This window comes from Wyeomyia smithii, chromosome 2 (genome assembly GCF_029784165.1).
Source record: "Wyeomyia smithii strain HCP4-BCI-WySm-NY-G18 chromosome 2, ASM2978416v1, whole genome shotgun sequence".
In the NCBI taxonomy this organism is placed as follows: domain Eukaryota; kingdom Metazoa; phylum Arthropoda; class Insecta; order Diptera; family Culicidae; genus Wyeomyia; species Wyeomyia smithii.
In genome coordinates, this window is record NC_073695.1 from 16,278,695 (window position 1) to 16,299,127 (window position 20,433).

General features: G+C 39.6%; 3 protein-coding genes across 17 annotated transcripts in view; all 3 read right to left on the reverse strand.

The window, feature by feature from the left end:
- Nucleotides 1–3,474: 3,474 nt before the first annotated feature.
- On the reverse strand, nt 3,475–6,680 carry LOC129721779 (zinc transporter ZIP11). 5 transcript variants are annotated; one of them, XM_055674714.1, is made up of 5 exons: nt 6,535–6,680; nt 6,321–6,473; nt 5,077–5,147; nt 3,940–4,989; nt 3,475–3,882 (listed from the first exon to the last, which is right to left on the reverse strand). In XM_055674714.1, the coding sequence occupies exons 4-5, from the start codon at nt 4,926–4,928 to the stop codon at nt 3,804–3,806; spliced, it is 1,068 nt and encodes a 355-aa protein (XP_055530689.1). In that variant the 5' UTR covers nt 4,929–4,989; nt 5,077–5,147; nt 6,321–6,473; nt 6,535–6,680; the 3' UTR covers nt 3,475–3,803. The 5 variants fall into 5 exon arrangements, with proteins under 5 accessions (XP_055530689.1, XP_055530691.1, XP_055530693.1 ...); XM_055674716.1 differs by lacking the exon at nt 6,321–6,473 and having other exon boundaries at nt 6,535–6,676; XM_055674718.1 differs by lacking the exon at nt 6,321–6,473 and having other exon boundaries at nt 6,539–6,563.
- Nucleotides 6,681–14,528: 7,848 nt separating this feature from the next.
- Nucleotides 14,529–15,250, reverse strand: LOC129724665 (uncharacterized). Its single transcript, XM_055679746.1, has 3 exons — nt 15,114–15,250; nt 14,952–15,048; nt 14,529–14,889 (listed from the first exon to the last, which is right to left on the reverse strand). Exons 1-3 carry the CDS (start codon nt 15,168–15,170, stop codon nt 14,684–14,686), a joined length of 360 nt encoding a protein of 119 aa, XP_055535721.1. The 5' UTR covers nt 15,171–15,250; the 3' UTR covers nt 14,529–14,683.
- A 260-nt stretch (nt 15,251–15,510) lies between these two features.
- LOC129726138 (rho guanine nucleotide exchange factor 18) overlaps nt 15,511–20,433 on the reverse strand; it is a 33,171-nt gene continuing 28,248 nt past the window's right edge. For all 11 annotated transcript variants that reach the window (XM_055682797.1, XM_055682806.1, XM_055682804.1 and 8 more), the window contains 4 exons: nt 20,323–20,428; nt 20,145–20,265; nt 19,990–20,084; nt 15,511–19,832 (listed from right to left, as the gene is read on the reverse strand). In XM_055682797.1, the coding sequence (XP_055538772.1) occupies nt 19,454–19,832; nt 19,990–20,084; nt 20,145–20,265; nt 20,323–20,428 (701 nt within the window). In that variant the 3' untranslated portion in view covers nt 15,511–19,453. The remainder of the gene's footprint in view (nt 19,833–19,989; nt 20,085–20,144; nt 20,266–20,322; nt 20,429–20,433) is intronic.

Below are 20,433 nucleotides of genomic sequence, written 5' to 3' on the forward strand. Positions count from 1 at the left end.
TCAAACAATGACCATTTGGTTTTGAAGTAGAATACTTCTCTCAGGAAGTTCGGCTACATAGGGATGTGAAATGAAAATCTAAAACCGAAAAAAGTGAAAAATATGTCCAATTTCAAATGCTAATAAATCGGTTAGTATCCGATGGATTTCCTTTGTTCTTGCAGCAATAGATTGGAAAATCTTCTAAGATTCTTCCCAAAATAAGATAATTGTAATTCTATTATTCACACTATTGTATTATTGAAAAAAGTCAAGCCTTGTCAAAACGAAAATTTCGACCTCTGATTGGTCGTTATATGATTGCTTCCCAAGCACGGTCGACAGAATCATATACATTGCAATTGAAAACATGCTATTTGGCCTATATAAGAGCCTGTTTCAGCCGAAGCCGCTCATAATAGTTCTAGACAGCGACAACAGCAGTCGCCCTTCCTTAGCAGCAGCACTAGCCCTGTGGTTGGTCACCACGTCTCAGAAGCAGCGCGGTTCTTTTCAGCGTGTGTCGCCAGACTGCCATTATTCCCCCCGTGTTGGGGCAGCATGAAGATTGCCATCAGGAAATCCAATTTTGAAAATCAAAATGCCTTTTTCAAGGCAAATAAACAAGTCATTGAGAGTTAATAATTTTTGACAACGCAAGCAAGCATTCTGTGTTGGATCCTAGCAATTTAAATCTGTCGCATCCGTCTAATTTACTGAATGTGGAATAGCTTCCACAAGGCATGTTGTCCGTGTATCTTAATTCCCCCACTATTAGAGCAGCTCAAAGGTTGCGGTTGCGATCAGCGATTAGAAGATAATTGTAATTTTATTATTCACACTATTGCACTATTAAAAATAGTCGAGCCTTGTCAAAGCAAATAAACAAATAATTGAAGGTTAATAATTTTATGGCATCAACACAAGCAGACATTCTGTGCGGGATGCAATCAAATTCTGTTGTAGTTGTCTTATTTTTACTTTATTAAGTAAACCCCCCAGTGTAGGGGCAGCGCAAAGGCTGCGATCAGCATAACCGACTTTGAATAACAAACTGCCATGTTAGAACGCATTCACAAAGACACTTAGGCCTCTGCCATGGTGAACGCGAACGCGAGCGATGGGGCGAGAAACTTGCCGTAGGTAAATAAACAGCTCTCTTTACGGCTGTTCGGTATTCTGAATTTGGGCAATCAAAACAGCCAGTGTGATTTTCAGTGTGCAAACAGCCTTCAACTTTGTTGTCAGAGTACCTGACTACGATTTGGTAATATTGTTTGAGTTAAATGTTTACAAAATTTTACAACATTCCTCTTTCTCCCATTCAATAAAACGGGTAATACGATGCCTTCGTCATACGCAGATTCACCATAACTCCCGCTATCGGCGTAACACAGAGATGCAATCAGCGTCATATCCGATTTTAAATTCATCAACAAACTGTCCTTTTTAGGACAACCAAACAAATGAATTGAAGATTTAATGTTTTCTCGTTCTGAGCTATAACCAAAAGTTAATTATCTTAATTCGAATTCACATGTACATATACTCTGACTGTTGAAACTTGTTTGTGCCGCAAGGAGTTTGTTCTTTTCCTGTTCAGTGAGGTCGTATTTATATGTGCAAACTTAAATTGAGTAGTACTTCAAGTTCATTTGCACAGAATTTTCAATACTGCCAATGAGCGGTCAACATTTATTTGCTAGGAAAAATGACTGACACGCAAGCAGCCGGGTTATCTTTCTTGTAAAAGTATTCTACTTCAACCTTGCGGTCGTGGCTTTGCACACAACCCTCCTGTGATTTTTTTGTTATCATACGATCAACGTTGTGTTCAGTCGAATATACGGCCGAATATTCGTCTCACCGAATAATGGAAAAAAGGTTATTCGGTATTCAGCCGAAGGCCGAATAGTGCTATTCGGTGCATCTCTAATCTGAACTACCAACCGGAAAAAGAGACCCGGTATGTTCCTAGTTATGAACATGTAGGTAACGATGAGAAATCACCACACACAATATCGCACGCTTAGCCTTGGGGCTAATAGCGGTCTCGATCAACTAGATTAGTTGGGAGAATTCGTTATCGATATTGTTTTCGGCACATTTTGCATTTGTAGGATAAATACAACGATACACCGTGCCCCAGTGCTGAGTCAAGGAAATTTCCAGCTCGAAAAGATCCTCGACTCGATCGGGAATCGAACCCGATATCACAACCGTGTGGGAGAGCTAGCCGACCGACATCGCTAACCACGGAACCACGGGGACCACAAGAAATCACCACATCTAGTAAAATCGATACGGACCTCATAGAGCGGGAACAGACCAATGGTATAAATCTTATTATTTTTTCAATTTAGAATTTCTCCATTACACACTTATCATGAAATTATACCATTACGAATAATAAGTTAGGAAAACGATAAATTAAAAAGTGCAAATTGGTTCTTAATTTTAAGTTTTTTGAAGCTGAACAGCGTTCTGTGTAGCGACCTAATCGAATGTGAACTTTCTAGTTCGATTTAGTACTGCCATGCATGCTACTCTGAGTTTATTGATTAAATGCAAACTTTAAAGTACGGTTATTTACTTAAAAATTAAGCTGAATTGAATTATATTTATGATCATAAGTTTAGCTGATCAGGCTATGAAACCAACTTTAAATGAGTTTTTGGTTATTTGGGATACATATTTTTGTATATATAAAAGAAATTATTTTGTAACTCTCTTTCAACTTGTTTGTAATATTGTTCAAGAATGATTAGACAACAATAAAAAAAACCATTTTATATTCAAGTGTGCCAAAAAAAAAACTCCCGAAATGATTTTAAGACGATTCTAATGTAGATTAAGAGTTACTAGTGTTTGTTACAATTTTGTTGTGTATTTTCGAATAAGACCACTTAGACATTATTAATAATATTATTATTGAATAACGCGGAGGAACCAGGCAAAACCAAGGAATTTTCATCGAGCTCGCTAGCTTTGCATATACAACAATTGAACGATTCTCCGGGTTATTATCTTTCGTAACTTGTTTCTAGTCGATTTTCTTAAAACTCATTCACCCTTGTTTAACAATTAACACGAATTATATAGCATTCGAGGTAGTCAAAGTACTCTAATGAAAGGTTGTTCATGTTCAAAAACCAGCTTTCAAAAAAACATTTTTATAACTTCACACCATTCATGATTAAAGAAATTCCTATGGCATTCGGTATCAAAAACTACATCCTAAGTGAAATTGAAAATCACTGGTTTATTTCTAATGTCACGATTGCTCAGCGTCATAGACTAACTCAACCGTTGAGCGTATGTGTTTCACTACGAAAGTGATTTTTACATTCGCAACGGGCATGCACATAATCACAACTGTTTAAATAGATGCACAAATGGCGCATCATACCTGACAGATTCACGTTAGTCTGCAGCTAACCACGATTTACGGCTCGTGTGATATTATTATAGCAGATTTGGATTGCACAATCAACGTTACCACTTGTCATAAAATTTATTTGTACAGTATACTAAGTAAACTTGATTAAAATAAGAAGGAAAAAACGTTTTGCGTTGGATTTTGTCCAATATGTACATCTCATGTTTGTGTGTAGGTGTTTGCAATATGCTACCATTAGTGCCACACTTCGTGGGAAAATCGAGAGGCGTTGCTTAATAATTCTTTCTATTTGTTTTTTTTTCTTCTCATCTCTCACACTATTAAGCATCTAACGAATACAAGTAATACTTACGCAAATTGAAGTACATTTCAACAGTCGAATCACATTGGTTTATGCGGTTTAAGCAACGGAACAAGGAGAGATTTAACCAAGCCCAACATCGAGGCACATCATTACAACGAAACCTGCGACAGTTCCCCAGGTCGCTAACTGACCATTGCCACTGAAAAATTACATAATAAGATAAGCACTGTCTGAATGGGATTAAAGTTGCACTCACCTAGCATGCGCCTCAGGCAAAATATCGTCCGCAACAATATAAATCATAGCGCCAGCGGCGAACGACAGCGCATAGGGTAAAATAATCGTAGCGAGACTCACAGCAACTGCACCGAGAACTCCGAAGATCGGTTCTACCATCCCCGAAAGCTGACCGTACCAGAAGCTTTTACCCAGACTAAAACCGGCTGCATGTAGCGGCAGGCTAACGGCCAATCCTTCAGGAAAGTTTTGAATACCAATACCGATAGCTAAATTCCGGGCCGCCTCAAACGTTGCCGACTCTGTCGTTCCGATTGCACCAAAGCTTACACCCACTGCTAATCCTTCAGGAATGTTGTGAACGGTAATAGCTACCACTAGCAGCATGATTCGTTTCCACTGAGATAGCTGAGCGTCGATCTGACTTTGAGTGGCGTTAGTGTAGAGAGATTGCTCCTTCGAATGTTCGCTGCCCTTCCTTCGCTTCCTCGAAACGTTTTCATGCTGTGCGTTAAGACAATCGGCAAAACTGTCCATCCCGATTGCAAGCGAATGGTCCTGTGGGTTTGGTGTGACTCCAGCATAAGAGCTTCTCCCATGTTCCAGTGACGAAACCTGATCGTCAATCGCAATGTCCGCCTTGTCTTTGTTGGCATGAGTCAACGCAATCATCATGGTCGGACTGTTAATACCCAGGAACGAGATAACTCTATCGGTTCCATACACAAAGATGGCTCCTAGCAGAAATCCAACTGCCACCGGTATGAAGGCAAACTCACCCTTGCTGCCGTACATGTTGGAACTTTCAGCCAGCTCAATAGCGGGTGCTAACAGTGACCAGAAACTGGCGGCGACCATCACGCCAGCGGCAAATCCCAACGAAATGTCCAACGATTTGCGCTGGTTGCCTCGCAGAAAGATCACCATTGCCGAACCGAGTGCCGTCAGACCCCATGTTAGCAGGGTTCCCAGCAAGGCCTGTGTTACCGGACCGTAGCCTTGAATCATGGTGCGTGATTGCGTCTAGTAGTGCCTGCGGCGATCCGACGACGGAAGGGATAAAGCAAATCTGTAGATGAGATGGGGAAATAATTGTCTTCTGAAAACACCTTTCTTACAAAGTAATAACGGTTAAAGCTTATCCGGTGATACTTACGTCATATAATTGGTTTCAGAGAGCGAATGCTGATGATCTTCTGGATTGTGAGCGACCGTTTTGTAGTAGTTCTGAAACGAGGGAAATAGAACTTGAGTTCATTGCCTTAATCAATCGCACCGTTGTTATAGAATCGCACCCAAAATTTTTAAAGTTACTCATCAGATACCAGCTAAAACCTAGCACCAAGCTATGGTTATTAAATAGTGCTCAACTCTGGGACAATAGTGTGACTTTACTTGAGAGGTCTTCTCAGCCCGAAACTAACAACGTAATATCATCCGGTTGGAAAGGGATTGCTTATATATACCGAAACTGATGTTCCTTTTGCGCAACAAGGGAAATGAGCTGCACAATTCTAAACAGCATCAAACCCTGCTACGAGGACAAATATTGTAAAAACTTGTAGTGCTACGGACCAGTGCGAGGGGTGGACTAAACTGCAATTAAATCGACCACTCAATTTTAATTGATGCCTGCACATCCTAAATTTAGCTTCCATTTGGAACAAACAATTAGAAAGGATTTCCTACTGCTTGTCGTTCAACTAACTCGTGTCAAAGGTTATGTTAAGCATTCAGTTTGAAACGCAGCTTTGCGAGAGACCCCTCGGTATAAAACAAATTCGTACAATATCAAATTGACTAGAAGTACGTGATCTACGAGCGAGAGTGATAACACACTTGGATAGCACCACTTTATCACACTTTGACAGTCCACTATCAGACGCACTGGGAGAAATCTGGCAATATACAGAGGCCCGCAATGGAGACAATCTGTTGAGCTTGACATTGGCGTTGCAGAAACGCCCGAGTAGAAAAACTTAAATTTACTTAGCATAAAAACCCTACTAAGCAGCAGCTATTATTTTAATGATAAAGTAATCATCAATCTGGGGCGAGACGCCTACAGTCGAGGAATAATGTTTGCCACTATTCTGTGGCGGATGGATAGAGACATTCACCTTTTGAAGTTCAATGTTTGTTTTGTATTTTTGCTCCAGCAAGACAAGACGGCTGATATTGCTCATCTTCCACTAGAGATCTCACTATCAAAACATAGCCAGCTAAAAAAAAAAAAGTAACACGAAGGCACTACCAAGATTGAGGTGATAATTCTTCTGTATTACGTGGACAATCGAATGTGCAGCGTGTGTCTACTACAAAGTCTTTTCTTTGATATGCACAAGAAGCACTATTAATCAAACCGGGCAGGAATCTTCCACGTAAACTTAATTTACTTACATTGTTAGAAACACAATAATCCACTCGAAAATGCACTAAATTAGACAACCAGAGGTGAACCAATTACACACTTGTACGGCCCGAAATTGGACATTTTTCCATGCGTGCTTATCTTCCGTACGAAAAACTTGACTGATGGATTTCGCTGATCGGCTGCTAAATGGTAGCCAAGTTGATTCAATGAAAATGGATTATACATTCACAAAACTCGTACCTACTAGTAGTATACACACAACACAGCTTGCATGAGAAGATGCTCTCTCGACTCGGTCTCGGGTTCTCGATATTGGAAACGGGATTGTGCTGGAGGTACGGCGCTGTGCTGACGAACACAGTGTGGAGGGCAAAGCACGTAAGAACGGGCAATGTGTTCGCTGCTGCCGGACGGTCATGTAAACATTCTGCAAACTGATGCTATCGTTCTTATTAATATAATTCGAAAATAATATTTTCAATAGAATGTACGCTTACTCTTGAAACAAAAGTAACTCGAAATTAATTGTTACGAGATTCCTGATCAAACTAACAATTAACAATGCAAAAATCAAGCATAAATAAATTGTGAACGTTAGCCGCTTATGCAAATAAAGAGTGCACTATTTTGTCCGACTGATTGCACAAGGCAGAAAAGAATGTCAAATTGGTTAGAAGCGGAAAGGGTTTGGTTTATGGTACGTAGTCTTGCTATTGCATTCGTTTATGATGTTTTTCAGAATACAGTGACTAGCAAAAAATTTTAGTAATTATTAAAGCATGAATATTAAACGGGACACAAACACTTAAGGTTCTTAAGTTGTAAGAATCATAAGTGTTTGTGTCCCGCTTAATATTTATCCGTTAGTTCTTACGTTGCACTAAAATTTAAAATTTAAAGTGTCTATTAAAGCAATTATAGGTAAAATGCGAAAACCAAACGTTTGGTGATAGTTTCTCTAAGTAAGTAAGTTAAGTTGCTTTAAGTAAGTAAGTTGTTATTGCGTTAAAAATTTATTGATTAAAAGTATGTATTTCATGTTACTGGGATAAAATTAAGGGCTTTTTGTAATGAATAACTACTATAACTATAGCCGTTGATGCAAACCCATGAACAACATTTGTCGAAAAAATAAGTTGTTTGATTTCTAATTTCAAAAGGGGTCAACTCGAGAGGTTGGTCATGGAAGTTAGACACTCAACTAGGATCTTATCCCAAGTAAAATGCAGACGATAAAGCTTCACGTAGTTTTAAAATTGGAGAATTTCTACTATTTTACAACATACATTTGTTATAAAGGCTATTAAAAACAATTACTTGCAATTTTCTTCTATAAGGATGCTCTAAGAAAAGAGGCTCCCCTGAAAATAATTACACCGACATCGAAATGGGAACAATTACAGTCAAGTTTTTTACGCGGTTTTTTATACGCGATTTTTTTCTACGCGGATGTTTGAATTAACACGTTTTTTACGCGGATTTTTTAATGGACGCTGATTTTTGAATTAACGCGGTTTTTTCACGCGATATCGCGCTAACTCAAAAAAATATTCGCGAACTTCCGAATTAACGTGGGTTTAGAACCAAAAACGTTTAAGTGTTTATCTAGTAAAAGACTTAGTCCAAAAAATACCCTCCTCCCTCCGAAAGATCCGGAATGACCGTCAAAGAGGACAATTTTAAATACTGGTTCTAGAGCGTCTCGGGTTTTTTCTAGAGCCCCTCTTGCTAAACTACTTTACGCGGATTTTTTGAATTAACGTAGTTTTTTACGCGGATTTTTGAATTAGCGCGGTTTTTTACGCGGATTTTCGAATTAACGCGGTTTTTACGAGGTTCGTATCCCCGCGTAAAAAAGCCTGATTGTAATATGTTTTAGAACTGCGACGAGTTATCAGGGATCTCCGATCCCGCTTTTCTCCCGCACCGACGAAGTAACGTTCATTACACATTCCAAAATTCCGCAGAACCTTCTGCGGAGTTTTGGAATGTGTAATGAACGTCACTTCGTCGGTTACACGTTTTCTTGGAGATATATCAAGACGGTTTCATAAATGATACCGGTTGTAACTCATCAAAACAAATTGTTTCACTATAGCACATTTTTCAACACCACGATGCAAATTGTAAAATGAACAATCGCGCGAAGATCCTTTACACCTTTTTTTTTCGAGGTAACACCAGATCTGGACGTTTTATACATTCCTAAGACATTTGGCATAAAAAAAACAACCACAGACAGTCGTCTGTGGTTTTCGTCGTCAGTCGAAAGAGCGAAACTTCGACCGCTTTGAGGTACAACTTCCCTAAGTCCGATTTCCGATTGAGTTGAAATTTTGCACGAGAATGTCGTCCGAGAAGACGAAACATCCCAAGAAACCAGGAGCATTAGGAGATAGCATTTTATTAGCACAAATTCAGTCCTGATAATGCCAAATAGCTTTATGTAATGTTTTCTATTGTTTAGGGCATTATGCTAAACTAGCATTACTAAGAGCAAAATATGCGCTCAAAGGGCTACCGTAAGTGCTACGTTGTAATGTTTTAAATGCATATAGAAGACGCATTACATTTTTTCGTATATGCCAATAACGAGCGATATCGAGGGGTCAATTAAAAATAGACGGAACATGGATACTCCACATAAATGGAAAAAAAAAACTTTAAGGAGTGGGAATTTTCGACGCAAAGTTCGGGTATATGAAAGCATGAAACTTTCCGAAATACCCAATACAAAACAATTGCTAGTTTAGTGAGTTGGATCCAGGATCTACATCTCCTGGGCTCGTAGTTTCTGAACCGTCAATATCAGAAGATGAAAATTTATTTCGCCTTTTTAACATTATATCAGATATATACAAGCATTTAGGTCAGAATAACTTCTTACCCAGAATTCTGTAATCAAATATAGTATTCTTGTAAGTCAATGATTTATTGCTTACTGGTCTGAAAAATTGGCAACACAAATGTTGTATGAATTGTATGAAGACTTCAAACTGACGTAAACAGAGTTGTCAAAAAAGTGGGTAATTTATTATGAACTTTGCATTATAGCGTCCACCATTATGGCGCGTAAAACGCTGGATACCTTTGTTATCATTAGATCACAAATCAATCGATTTTTAAACATTCCCCATCTTCGTGAAATCATTTACCGTTCAAAATGGTCTTGAAATAATTCCACGCGAAACGTCGCTTATTCCGTTTTCACTTCAGTGATATGACACTCATAATAGCCCAAATTTCACGGCACGTCACGTTGCGACGATTTTCTTACTTATGTGAGTCTCGTAATAGGACTGTATTCATTTCACTCTGATTTCACCGTTAAGAGACACCCGTAATAAGCACCATAGTCAACTACTTTTTTCGTTTCGTATTGTCGAAAACGAAACAGTCAGTGTTTGTTTTTGCTTTGATTGTTCAATAAATTCGGGCACCTCATGAACACCTTTAGTCTGAATGACAGGCTTTCACTGAAATTTTGAACTGTTTGAAATCAGGGCCTAGTCGTTTCATCTGTCCAAAGGTTTTGACTTCGTTGCTTGTTTCGATTGAAGGCTTTGATGTTGATATATATCAGTCATCATAATGGTTCGCGACATGACGTAGCATAAGTGAAGCAGAAGAGCAAAGAAAAGTTTCCTATTGCAAACATAGATCTTCCCCCGGCCCGCCCAAGGAAAATGCTACCATCAAACGAGCATATCGTTTCTCGGAGATTGCAGCATGAAACCGGAGGTCAAATGCAGCTACATGCAGAGGACGAGAATGGATCTGCAGAATTTAAACCGACATTTTTGGTCTCTTCACACCGAGATGACGAAGGCCCTCGGTTTGCTTTTAGAGCAGACACCCTCGGCTAAGCCCTTCAAAACCTCTTTGTTCCGTGGGTTGAACGGGAGGGAATAAAGGTGTTACGCGATCCAATAAAGGCAGCTCTTGGGGTCACTCTGGACACCAGAACCCTAAGGTGCTACATAGCGAAGGCAGCAACATTGGTGAAACAAGAGATTGCCACTGAAATGAGGGAAAAACTTGTATCCCTCAAAATTGATTCGGCACGGTTATACTAGCCCAGTATGAGTTGAACGGCGAGGTGGTCATCCGAATCCTAGATAAGTGATTATTAGAAAAACGATAAACAACAACAACACACCAGGCCAAAGTTATTACCATTAAAGCGAATTGAATTGAAAGGGTTACACAATGAGCTCATTTGACGATTTTTAGGAAAAATTGGAGTCAATGTTCCTAAAAACAAAAATTTTGCAAGCTATACAGCACTTGCGACACTGGAGCAAATATGCTCGCCGCTGTGAAACAGCTCGAGTTGGAGAAACAACAGAGTAATGTGTATGCCGATGATGATGATGATAATTCCGATTACAGACACCAAGACGCAGAAGGTGATATAGTGGAGCATCAACTAACTGCCTCTTTAGGAGCAAAGCTATGCGAGAGCCTGAACCTAATCCAACCGAAACCAAATACAGCTAGCGATTCTAGATGTAGTAAGTCATACGAAGCAGCTAAGCTACCTACTGAGAGTACTGAGACTACCAAGAAGTGCAGATTAGTTAAGTACACCAGTGCCTTCGAGCGGAAGGCACGATACCCTCCCGTTTAGGGCAAACCCGTTGATGCGGTATGTATTCGATGGTGTCTTGTTTCCTCGACCAGAAATCGTTTTTCAAGAAACTGCCCAACAAACAATTTTGTTGGATAACGGCTTGTTAAGCTATAGTTCAGCTGAAATCCACTGAATAATAGCTTAGACTGTGAAGCAGTTCCTTGAGATGGGTAGTTAAAAAATTCAGGTATAAAACTCGACTGTATGCATAACACGTTTATATATTCCATAATTGTTTATGAAAAAAAAAAACTGTTCAAAAATAGACGTATTACCATTTCAATAACAACCGAAAAATTTATATAACTTATACAAAATGTTCCAGCCTTACATTGTTGAAACATGGAACAGAATCCGTCAACTTCAAACTCCGGAGGCGAAACCATCAGACGTTCAGCAGCTCTCCATCCCAGACGAAGATGAAGATGAGAATGACGTGTTACTTACAGAGCTTCTCAAGGGCACCTTAGAATCCTCTTTTTCGAAGACTTCAACCAGCGGCTCAAGACGATAGAATTAGAGTCAAGGAGAATATTCAACTTCGACGCGTGGAAATTCTGGGTTGACAGAGATACTCCACATCCTGGATTGAGTGCTGTTGCTGCGGTGGTGTTAGCTACGCCGTCTAATTAGGTGTCGGTAGCGAGAGCATTCAGTGCTTTAGCATTGGTGCTCACCAACAATCGATTAACTCTTGGCGAGGGTACACTCTCAAATACCCTGATTGTAAAGTTTAACAAACCGCTATTCGAAAAACATGGTTGCCATCAAGTTTTGATCACAGGATTCTACGCTCGTATACCCCAAGCGCTCGCCGGTCGCCCTGTTTCCACGTCCACGATTTATGTCCGTAGAGCGCCAGCGGGAGGATCAATGTCCGCAATTTTCGTGCGTTTTGTATGTTGCAGGACGTAACCTGGCTACAAAATCTGTAATAAGCCTTGTACGGTACCACAATCCGTCTCCTTATCTCATGGCTCACTTCTTTATCACACGTTACTAGTGTACTAGGGTAAACAAATTCAATAACCACTTTGCAAGTATCCCCATTCACCACCACCGTAGCACGAACGTCTGTAGAACTACCATGGGCTCTACTAGCCTCCATGTACTTCGTTTTGGCTATGTTTGTGATGAGTCCAATTCTCGCCGCCATAAAGGCCTCCTCCACAGCTCTACGGTTAACACGATAGTATCAATGTCGTCCGCAAAGCTAGAGCAGAACGTTCGAACCCGTCTCCTTGCTTCAGACCATTCAAAGTCACAAACGCGTTCGAAATTTCACCTGCTGTCCAAATGCTTGATGTGAAACCGCCAAGACCACGTATCGACATAATTAGTTTTGTTGGGAAACCATGTTAAAACATCATTTGCCACAGCTCGTGGACATTCACTGAATCGTACGCCGCCCTAAAGTCTATAAACAGATGATGTGTCTACAAGTTGTGTTCTCGATACTTGTCGAAGATCTGCCTCAAGGTGAACATCTGATGGGATGTAAAACGTTTCGCTCGTAAACCGCACAGTTGTTCACCAACAAAGGTTTTGGCAAGGGTCTCAATCTATGGAACTGGATGCGGAGAGAATTTTATATCCGGGATTGAGGAGGGTTATGCCTTGATGATTACTACAATCGAATCTGTGTTCCTCCTTAATAAGGATGTCATGTAGAAAACCTCATGTAGTTTTCGACGAGTTTTCTACGTAGAATATCTCTGGTAGAATACCTAACCAAAAACGAGTATTCTACGAAAACCTGCAAAGAGATTTTTGTAGTGAATTACATGAAGAATAAACGAAATTCAAGTTTTAAGATACTATTTATTTTTAATTGTGATGATTATTTTGTGTGAATTGAGAGAGAATTTGACATTTTAAATCGTTGCTTTCAATCTCCATCGATTGAATTTGTTTTTGATGTGTTTCATAAGTTTTCGGATTAGAAATACCTCCCGTTTGCAGAATATTCTAGGGCATTCTTGCCAGTACAAACAACAAACCCAGATATGTTTAATTTTATCTTCGAAACTTTATATAAATTTGTAAATTAAATTAAGTTTTAAAACGCATTGTTTCTCAATTATGCGTATTTACGGAGCTACTCAGTTTATGAGTGGTTCCACTTTTTACGAAAATGCGTCAAATCTTACTTATTTTAGAGTTATGTTTTCCAAGAGTGTAAATAATTCCATCGTGGCCTTGATCAATCGTGTTAGTTTCGCAGGGAAACCATTTTCGTCCATGATTTTTCATAGCTCTACACGGTCGACAGTATCGTAGGCGGCCTTAAATTCGATAAATAGGTGGTGCGTGAGAACTTGGTAATCGCGACACTTTTGGAGGATCTGCCGCAGCGTAAAGATTTGGTCCGTTGTCGAAAGCCCACCCACAAAACCGGCTTGATAACTTCCAACAAACCTCCCTGCGAGCGGCGAGAGACGGCGAAAGACGATCTGGGAGAGCACTTTGTAGGCTGTGTTGAGAATCGTGATCGCTCGATAGTTTTCACATTCCAACTTGTCACTCTTCTTGTATATCATGCATATTACCCCCCCTTCCACTCCTCCGGTAGCTGTTCTGTGTCCCAGATCCTGTCTATCATCTGGTGCAGACAGGAAGCCAACCTATCCCAGTTTGATAAGCTCCGCTGCGATGCCATCTTTTCCAGCTGATTTGTTGTTCGCGAGATGCTTGATGGGATCATCACTTCACCTATCGAAGGGGTCGGAATGTCCACCTCATCCATTGTGCTGACGAAGTCGTTCCTCCTGCCGTCTTAGTCATCTGTCTCGGTCATTTCGGCTCGCGGCACAAAGCCGGCGCCGGGGGATACGTTCAGTTTCTTGTAGAACTTACGTGTTTCTTGTGAACGATACAGCTGCTCCATTTCCTCACACTCCATCTCTTCCAGGCGGCGCTTCTTGTCCCGGAACAGGTGGGTTTGCTGTCTTCGCTTCAGAGAATTTGGTTATAATTGGTTATTAGTCATCGTTCACTACAATTGCTTTCCATCTGTTCTTGAGGTGCTCGCTGGTCACTGCGAAAGTGATTGTCTTTTGAAGTTATCCACGGATGAAACCTTTTTTCATGTGAGCTAAGCTGCTGATCAGTTATACCACGTCATCCAAGGAAACAATAATCAAGGATTTCGGGAGGTCAAAAAGTTGTCATGCTTTGCATCACTTTTTCGTACCATTCGCTAGTATTATGAAGTTTTCCTTTTTTGTATTTTTTACTATTATTGTAGTAAATTATTTTTTTACACCCGTCACGATGCGATACTTTCTTTCTGCCAATGCAGTTGTTCGCATTCGCAGCCGAAAAAACAACATCTTTTTAAAATAAATCACAAAAGACCCGACGAACTTTTGAACGAACCAGTTAAGGCTCGTTGCTTCACTGCTAATAGCATCTTCGTAAACGCTAAGATATAAATTAATCTTTATGAAAATGATTAAATTCAATTAAACCATTAACTTACTACTGAGTCCATCTAAATCAGTGGAATTTAGATTCTTTTTTCGGAAGGTATCGTCGAATGTAAATTGAATCTTTTGTCACTCGCTAACTAGTGTGAAGGCGATTTGCAAGAAGAAACCCGCAGAATGGTGAGAGATAATGTTTTATTCCGTTAACTAAAAACATTGCAATGCGTAAATAATCTGCTGCCTTATGGTTGCAAAGACTGCGCTCTCTAAAAATTGCATTCTATGAGACAGCCCGTCACTGTTCGAGTTCACAGCTCACACTCCACTGTTAAATAGTGAACCAATTCCGTTCCTCTTCGCTGAGCAGTCTGCCGGATAAAACATCCACGCTCATCGCCTCACGACCGGCCGGTTTGGGTTTACCCGCTTTCGTAATCGCATCCAAATTAAGTGTGGGATTTTTCAAATAGTCATCTGTTTGGTGGCAACACAGGCCTGTTTCAACGTCTATCACGAAAATTGTTGCGTTGCGGGCTACGAAATTATCAAGCTTTGCTGTAAACACTAGCGTACACTGTAAGCGAAAGGTTACTGACCTTTTGGATTTATGCTGGCTACTGGTACTGTGTTGCTCAGCTGCAGGATAGGTTTTTTCACTCCTTTCAGGTAAGACCTAAAGGTGCATATGTACAGCTAAGGAAAGTTTGCGTGATAATAAGTCGAAGTGCCGTAACTGCTTGCAAGGTTCTTTTACTTACCAGTAAACAAACGCAGAAGAATCCGACGGACCATATCAGAACGTGATGCGGCATCATACGTCCACCTTGCTCAACTCTTACAAGACTGTCCAAGTCTGAATTGTAGTGGTCTGAGTATGCGACGCAGGCATGTGTGGTGCAAGTCCAAGCAGAAGCAAAGTGTGTCGGTGCCCACAATTAGTCAAGCCAAGCGCCGATTCGTTCAGTTAGAATACTACTCGCAGCGTGCGATAAGGATTATCGCAACAATTGGCTCAACGACTTTTCCATGACAATGGCCCTCCGAGTCACGGTTGAAGAAGCGGAGGGTAGTAGAGAGAAAATTATTTTTCGCTTCGATTTTCCTTTTTCTCGGTGCTGAGTGATAATCACAACGGCATTCATTGGAGTCGCGGCGTTCTTTCGTTTGAATTTATTCTAACATTTCAACAGTGATTGAAATAACATTTGAATAACATTATATTTTTGTTTCAGTTGTTTTTTGCTTGATTTTTTTTTTCATACTTGCTTATTTATTTTGTCATTCACTTTCAGTAGTTGTGGTTGTTTTCGGTTGCCGAATGAGTTGATTACACTTCGCATCTTCGCCAGAATGCTTTTTTTCTATTTTTCCTCCACATATTTAAATACATAGTTGCTTCGCAAGATAAAACTATTAAGTTCTCGTTGCGATTAGGTATACTATATCGTACTCGTAGAAAGGAATGAAGTCTGTTTACATGATAATGCGCTAAACGCAGTCTCGTCTCGATACTGCTGGCGACATTTCGGCTGGTAAGCGACAAAGGAATGCATCGAAAGTGCGATGCTTCGCGTACGTAAACAGAAGTCGACAATAGTCAATATAATGGTACGTTATCATCGTGTCATGTTGTTTTTTTTCTGTAAGATTTGGACCACTGCGACCATTATTTTGATCGTTTGTGGTATGTCATTTTGTTCACAATTAGGGCGAAAGTTCTAATTAGTGCTGTCGATTTAAAATAGTTGTGTGTTTTGTATATGTATAAGTAAAATCGTTACATTTTTACGTTTCAAGATAGGATTAAATAATATTATAAGTGTGTAGAATTAGTAATAATAATAAAGAACTAGTTTACAGACAGTCTATACTTGATTGTTTCCTCTCGTTTGTCTAAAATTGTTAAGTTTTGTTTTTGACCAATCTACGGGCAGCGATTCTGGTCGCCAGGCAGGTAGTGAATCAAGCTCTGATCATGTTTTATGTTTATTGTTGAATTAACCGTTCAAATAACATTGCATTTTTTTTTTCGACGGGTTGTTTAGTAAGCCATTGCTGAGCTGATCGTTTGACAGACGAGTTGGTATAGGTACTAATAATTCACGAGGTTTGAATAAATAATGTAGAATGTACTTAAGAATAACAATAAAGTCGATAAAATAAAGTCGAGGTCGTCGTTTTAACTTTGTACTGTTACCTAGTACAATTATGGATATAAGAGGTTGAAATTGAACCATCATTTTACTTAACACAAAACAAGTTAAGTAGTTACTGATTAGTAAAGAAATAAGCGGTAGATACACAGAAAAGGAAACTACCCTTTGTTAAGTCACTACTACCACATATGCAACAACGACCACATATGATAAACAACAAGAATAACTTTTTTTCTCCTGCGGTTGTACAATTTAAGCGCAAATGTATGGATTTAGAAGGGTATATATGCCATCCGTACTGTCAATTACAAAGCGAGTTAGAAAGCAGTGAGATTTTGTGAAGCGGTCGTTCAATGGTCTGAACAAATTACGAAAAATCCCGTGGTTACCACGTGAATCTCGATATAATAGAACAGCTTGAAAGTTCCCTCTTTTTCAACCTTAGTTAACTCACATCAGGCATACAGTGTATATAGTATTGTGACATCAGTTTTGTCAAATGTTGATACCCTAGGAGAGTTGAGCAGATCTAAATTCTGTTGAGTTGCCTTCTTTCCGTCGATACTGTATGACTGTTTGTCTACTACTGTTGTATATATATATATATAATCTGTCTCTTATACATAACTGCATAGCTTCTTTAAAAATACTTATTCTCTGGAACATTGAATAGTTTCCGGTCTCTAATATTTACAGATTTCGGGAATGTGTTTCAGCTGCTCAGAATGGTAATACTTGTGTCTGTGTAGTCAACATATGCGCTCAGTTCTATACATACATACAGTTTAGTTTCATTGACCAAATCTACTTCAACAGACAAACTTACAACTATGTTCCTATAGTGTTCACAAGCTTCTTCGAATAACTCTGCCTCAGCTCTCTGCGATCGTACACTATTCTTTCCAGCAGTTGCAATAATTTGTATCGTATTTGTTTTACTTTATAGAACATTTGTATTGTCAAGAAGTTTATTTGAAATAAGTAACTTTTTCTGGTATCTGTAAGTGTAAGTGTGATTGTGTTTTTACCAGTAAGTTTAAAAATTATTAATACTTTCATTGTCTCAGGTTTCTACAATATATCTCCGCTTGCAGGCATTACAGCAGATCGCTGACGTACCTGCAAAGCAACATAATTCGCGAAAATAATGCCCATCCGGTGCGCTCACAAACACCCAAGCATGGTCGCATGCACACGCACACATACACACCAATTGATTCAAGTTCGAAATTAGTAAATTTTGAAAACATTTGGCTTACATGTGTGTCTAAAAAGATTGATTGTTTTGAGCTTTGTAATTTCTGTCTGCATCATTGTTGGGCAAAATACACGCATCTACCAGTGTTGCCCGTTTGGTTACATGTTTTTTTTGTTGGCTCAATTCAACTATTTTCTCTACAGTAAATGGTAATGCTTGTTAATGTTATATTGTCGAGATGTTTTGCATTTTTTCCCCTTTTGTTCGGTTTTGATAAGCAATGTTTTAATGTTTACTCTAGACTAACACTAACGATAAGTAACAACCAAGGGTAGTCTTATTACTTGTTTTGGAAATGTACTTGTTATGCGGGGGAAAGATTGACGACAGCGTGCGCCTCTAGTGTTGCGATATTGTTGAACTTTGATTTTAGATCAAAATCAGTGTATTATAGTTCTCTCCCTTTAATCACAACTTCAACACTTGTGGTGACATGCCGCCGGAATCTTTCCCCGCAGTTTTTATACGATATTAATATTTATTCACATGACGTGTGTAGCGATTCTCGAAAAGTAGTTATGTAACACGTGAGTAATGTTTTTTTATACCTCTCTAAATACCAGTCTCGTTAAATTTGATGAGTAATAGTACATTGGTAAATATAGCAGCTGTGTTATCATAGCTTAGTCGATGGAAACTAACTCCTATAAATGCAACACTCTCTCTTTGATGCCGATCAATATATATGTATGTGTATGTATGCTATATATATAAGTACTCTATAGAAAAATCAACAGCTTGATCACATTGGAATAGGAATTCCTACATAAGGAAAACTGGAACAAAATGAATTCGACACATCGCTCAGCTGCGTTGCTAACTGTTTGTAAGAACTACTGTATTCTTTTGCGTTTTTTTTTTCTTCTAGCTCTAAACATAGCATTACCACTATATACATATACACACAATGGATGTATTCGAGTCTTTCAGGTTTAACATCTGCTCGACTAGGTGCAGAGAATATGTCGTCCTTCTACGGAACACACATAAGTCACAAAACTATTGTGTAGACTTTTAAACGTCCGAATTGTACTGATCGGAAAGCTGTAGCTTTTGTTTGTGCGTGTTAAAGAAATGGTGGTTAATCTGATAAACCCGTGTGATCAACATAAACTATTCTGTTGATTAAGCGATTATCGGTAACAAACGAAAACCTACTGTCGTGGTTTGTTTCTTTTTTTACAATCCGTGGTTGTGCATGTTCGAGCATACTCACTTCGCTACGCTCAAAAATAGGCCATATTGATTTGCTTATGTCGTTTTACGAAAAGCAAGCGTAAAATTAACAAACGATAGTCACTAGAGGAAAATAGATTGCACAGCACTTTGAGCGTCTGGAAAAGTCAGCTCCGGTGGGATTTTTAGTGCAAAATTCACAAAATAAAAACATCGCACAACTTTAATTCTCACAATTCAGATTTTTCTTCTTAACTGAGCCATAATTCATAAATCTACTTATCCCACTCAGAGAACCTCTCTAGCTAAATGTAGAAGTGTCAGTTCAATAGAGAGAAAATTAGAACGAACAGAAGTCTAACAATAGTTCAACAGAGATCATATAGTAGGAAAAATTAATCGCAAAATCATCATTACAACATATAACGTCAGCGAGATGACCAGCATGCACAACAAGATCCAGTCCAACACTTCCAGGTGATTAAATTTCGACCTCAACTGGCATGTATCAAAAATAAATCACCTCTTCCTCCTTGCCTTTGGTGGAGTCCTTTTTGTTGCTAGCAGGGCTGTTGTTACTGGTATTGTTATTACTGCCGGCATCCGAGGAAGATGAAGGCGACCCGGCCTGTGGTGGCGACTGGAGACTCGAGTGCCGCGACGAGAGCGGCGTGCTGTGCATCGAGTGATGCTGCGGGTGGAAGTGATGCTGTTGATATTGCTGCTGATGTTGTTCGTGAATTGCCGGTGAGCGGAGCGAGGAAGCATGCGAGGGAGTTGGCGAGGCCAGTGGATGCGGTTGCGTGTTAGCGTAGTGCTGAGATGGCTGATAGTTGTCAGAGCTGCGTAGGCGATATCGTTCCGGAATTTTGGGATAAGTGTTTGTTCTGAAAGGTAAAAATGAATATTATAACCTAAGATGCTGCAGACATTCGTTAAATAATTCCATTGTCAGTTTTTTAACTTGGGGAATCGATTCGGAAATGCTCTAAAAATTCGCTTTTGAATCAAATAAAATCTAAATATGAAAGTAAGCTGTCTCACCTTGTGGCAGGGTTTCCGGGCTGAACTGGTACCTGCTGCTGAATTACCGCGGGACTGCTACCCGTTCGCGAGTGGTTTGGTAAGCTAGAGCTAATCTGTGATTTGAAGATATACCGTTTAAGAAAAACGAATAAAGTGGTTCACTGATTTTATACCTTTTTATCGGCTAGCTTGAGAGGAAACATTTGCGTGACTCCGACACTGCCACTGCTCATGAGACTTGGACTACTACCGCTGGGGGAAGTAACAGAATTGTTGTTGGAGCTCGGTTTGGTACTGAAATTAGCAAACATTGTCATTTAATCAGAATTGGTATGACTGATTATACATTACCTCGACAGAGATGACAATTTCAGCGGAAGCTGCTGTTTGATGGCAGACGCGTTAATCTTTGGTGCATTGGTAGCACTAACCAGATTCACTGGAGGAGCTTTGTTAACTGGA

Coding starts and splice junctions, on each gene's coding strand:
- LOC129721779 (XM_055674714.1), bottom strand. CDS start 4,928: ATGATTCAAGGCTACGGTCCGGTAACACAGGCCTTGCTGGGAACCCTG. Junction 3,883..3,939: donor TTGCCTGAGGCGCATGCTAG/GTGAGTGCAACT, acceptor GTAATTTTTCAG/TGGCAATGGTCAGTTAGCGA.
- LOC129724665 (XM_055679746.1), bottom strand. CDS start 15,170: ATGATGCCGCATCACGTTCTGATATGGTCCGTCGGATTCTTCTGCGTT. Junction 15,049..15,113: donor TCTTCTGCGTTTGTTTACTG/GTAAGTAAAAGA, acceptor AACTTTCCTTAG/CTGTACATATGCACCTTTAG. Junction 14,890..14,951: donor AGCCAGCATAAATCCAAAAG/GTCAGTAACCTT, acceptor ATAATTTCGTAG/CCCGCAACGCAACAATTTTC.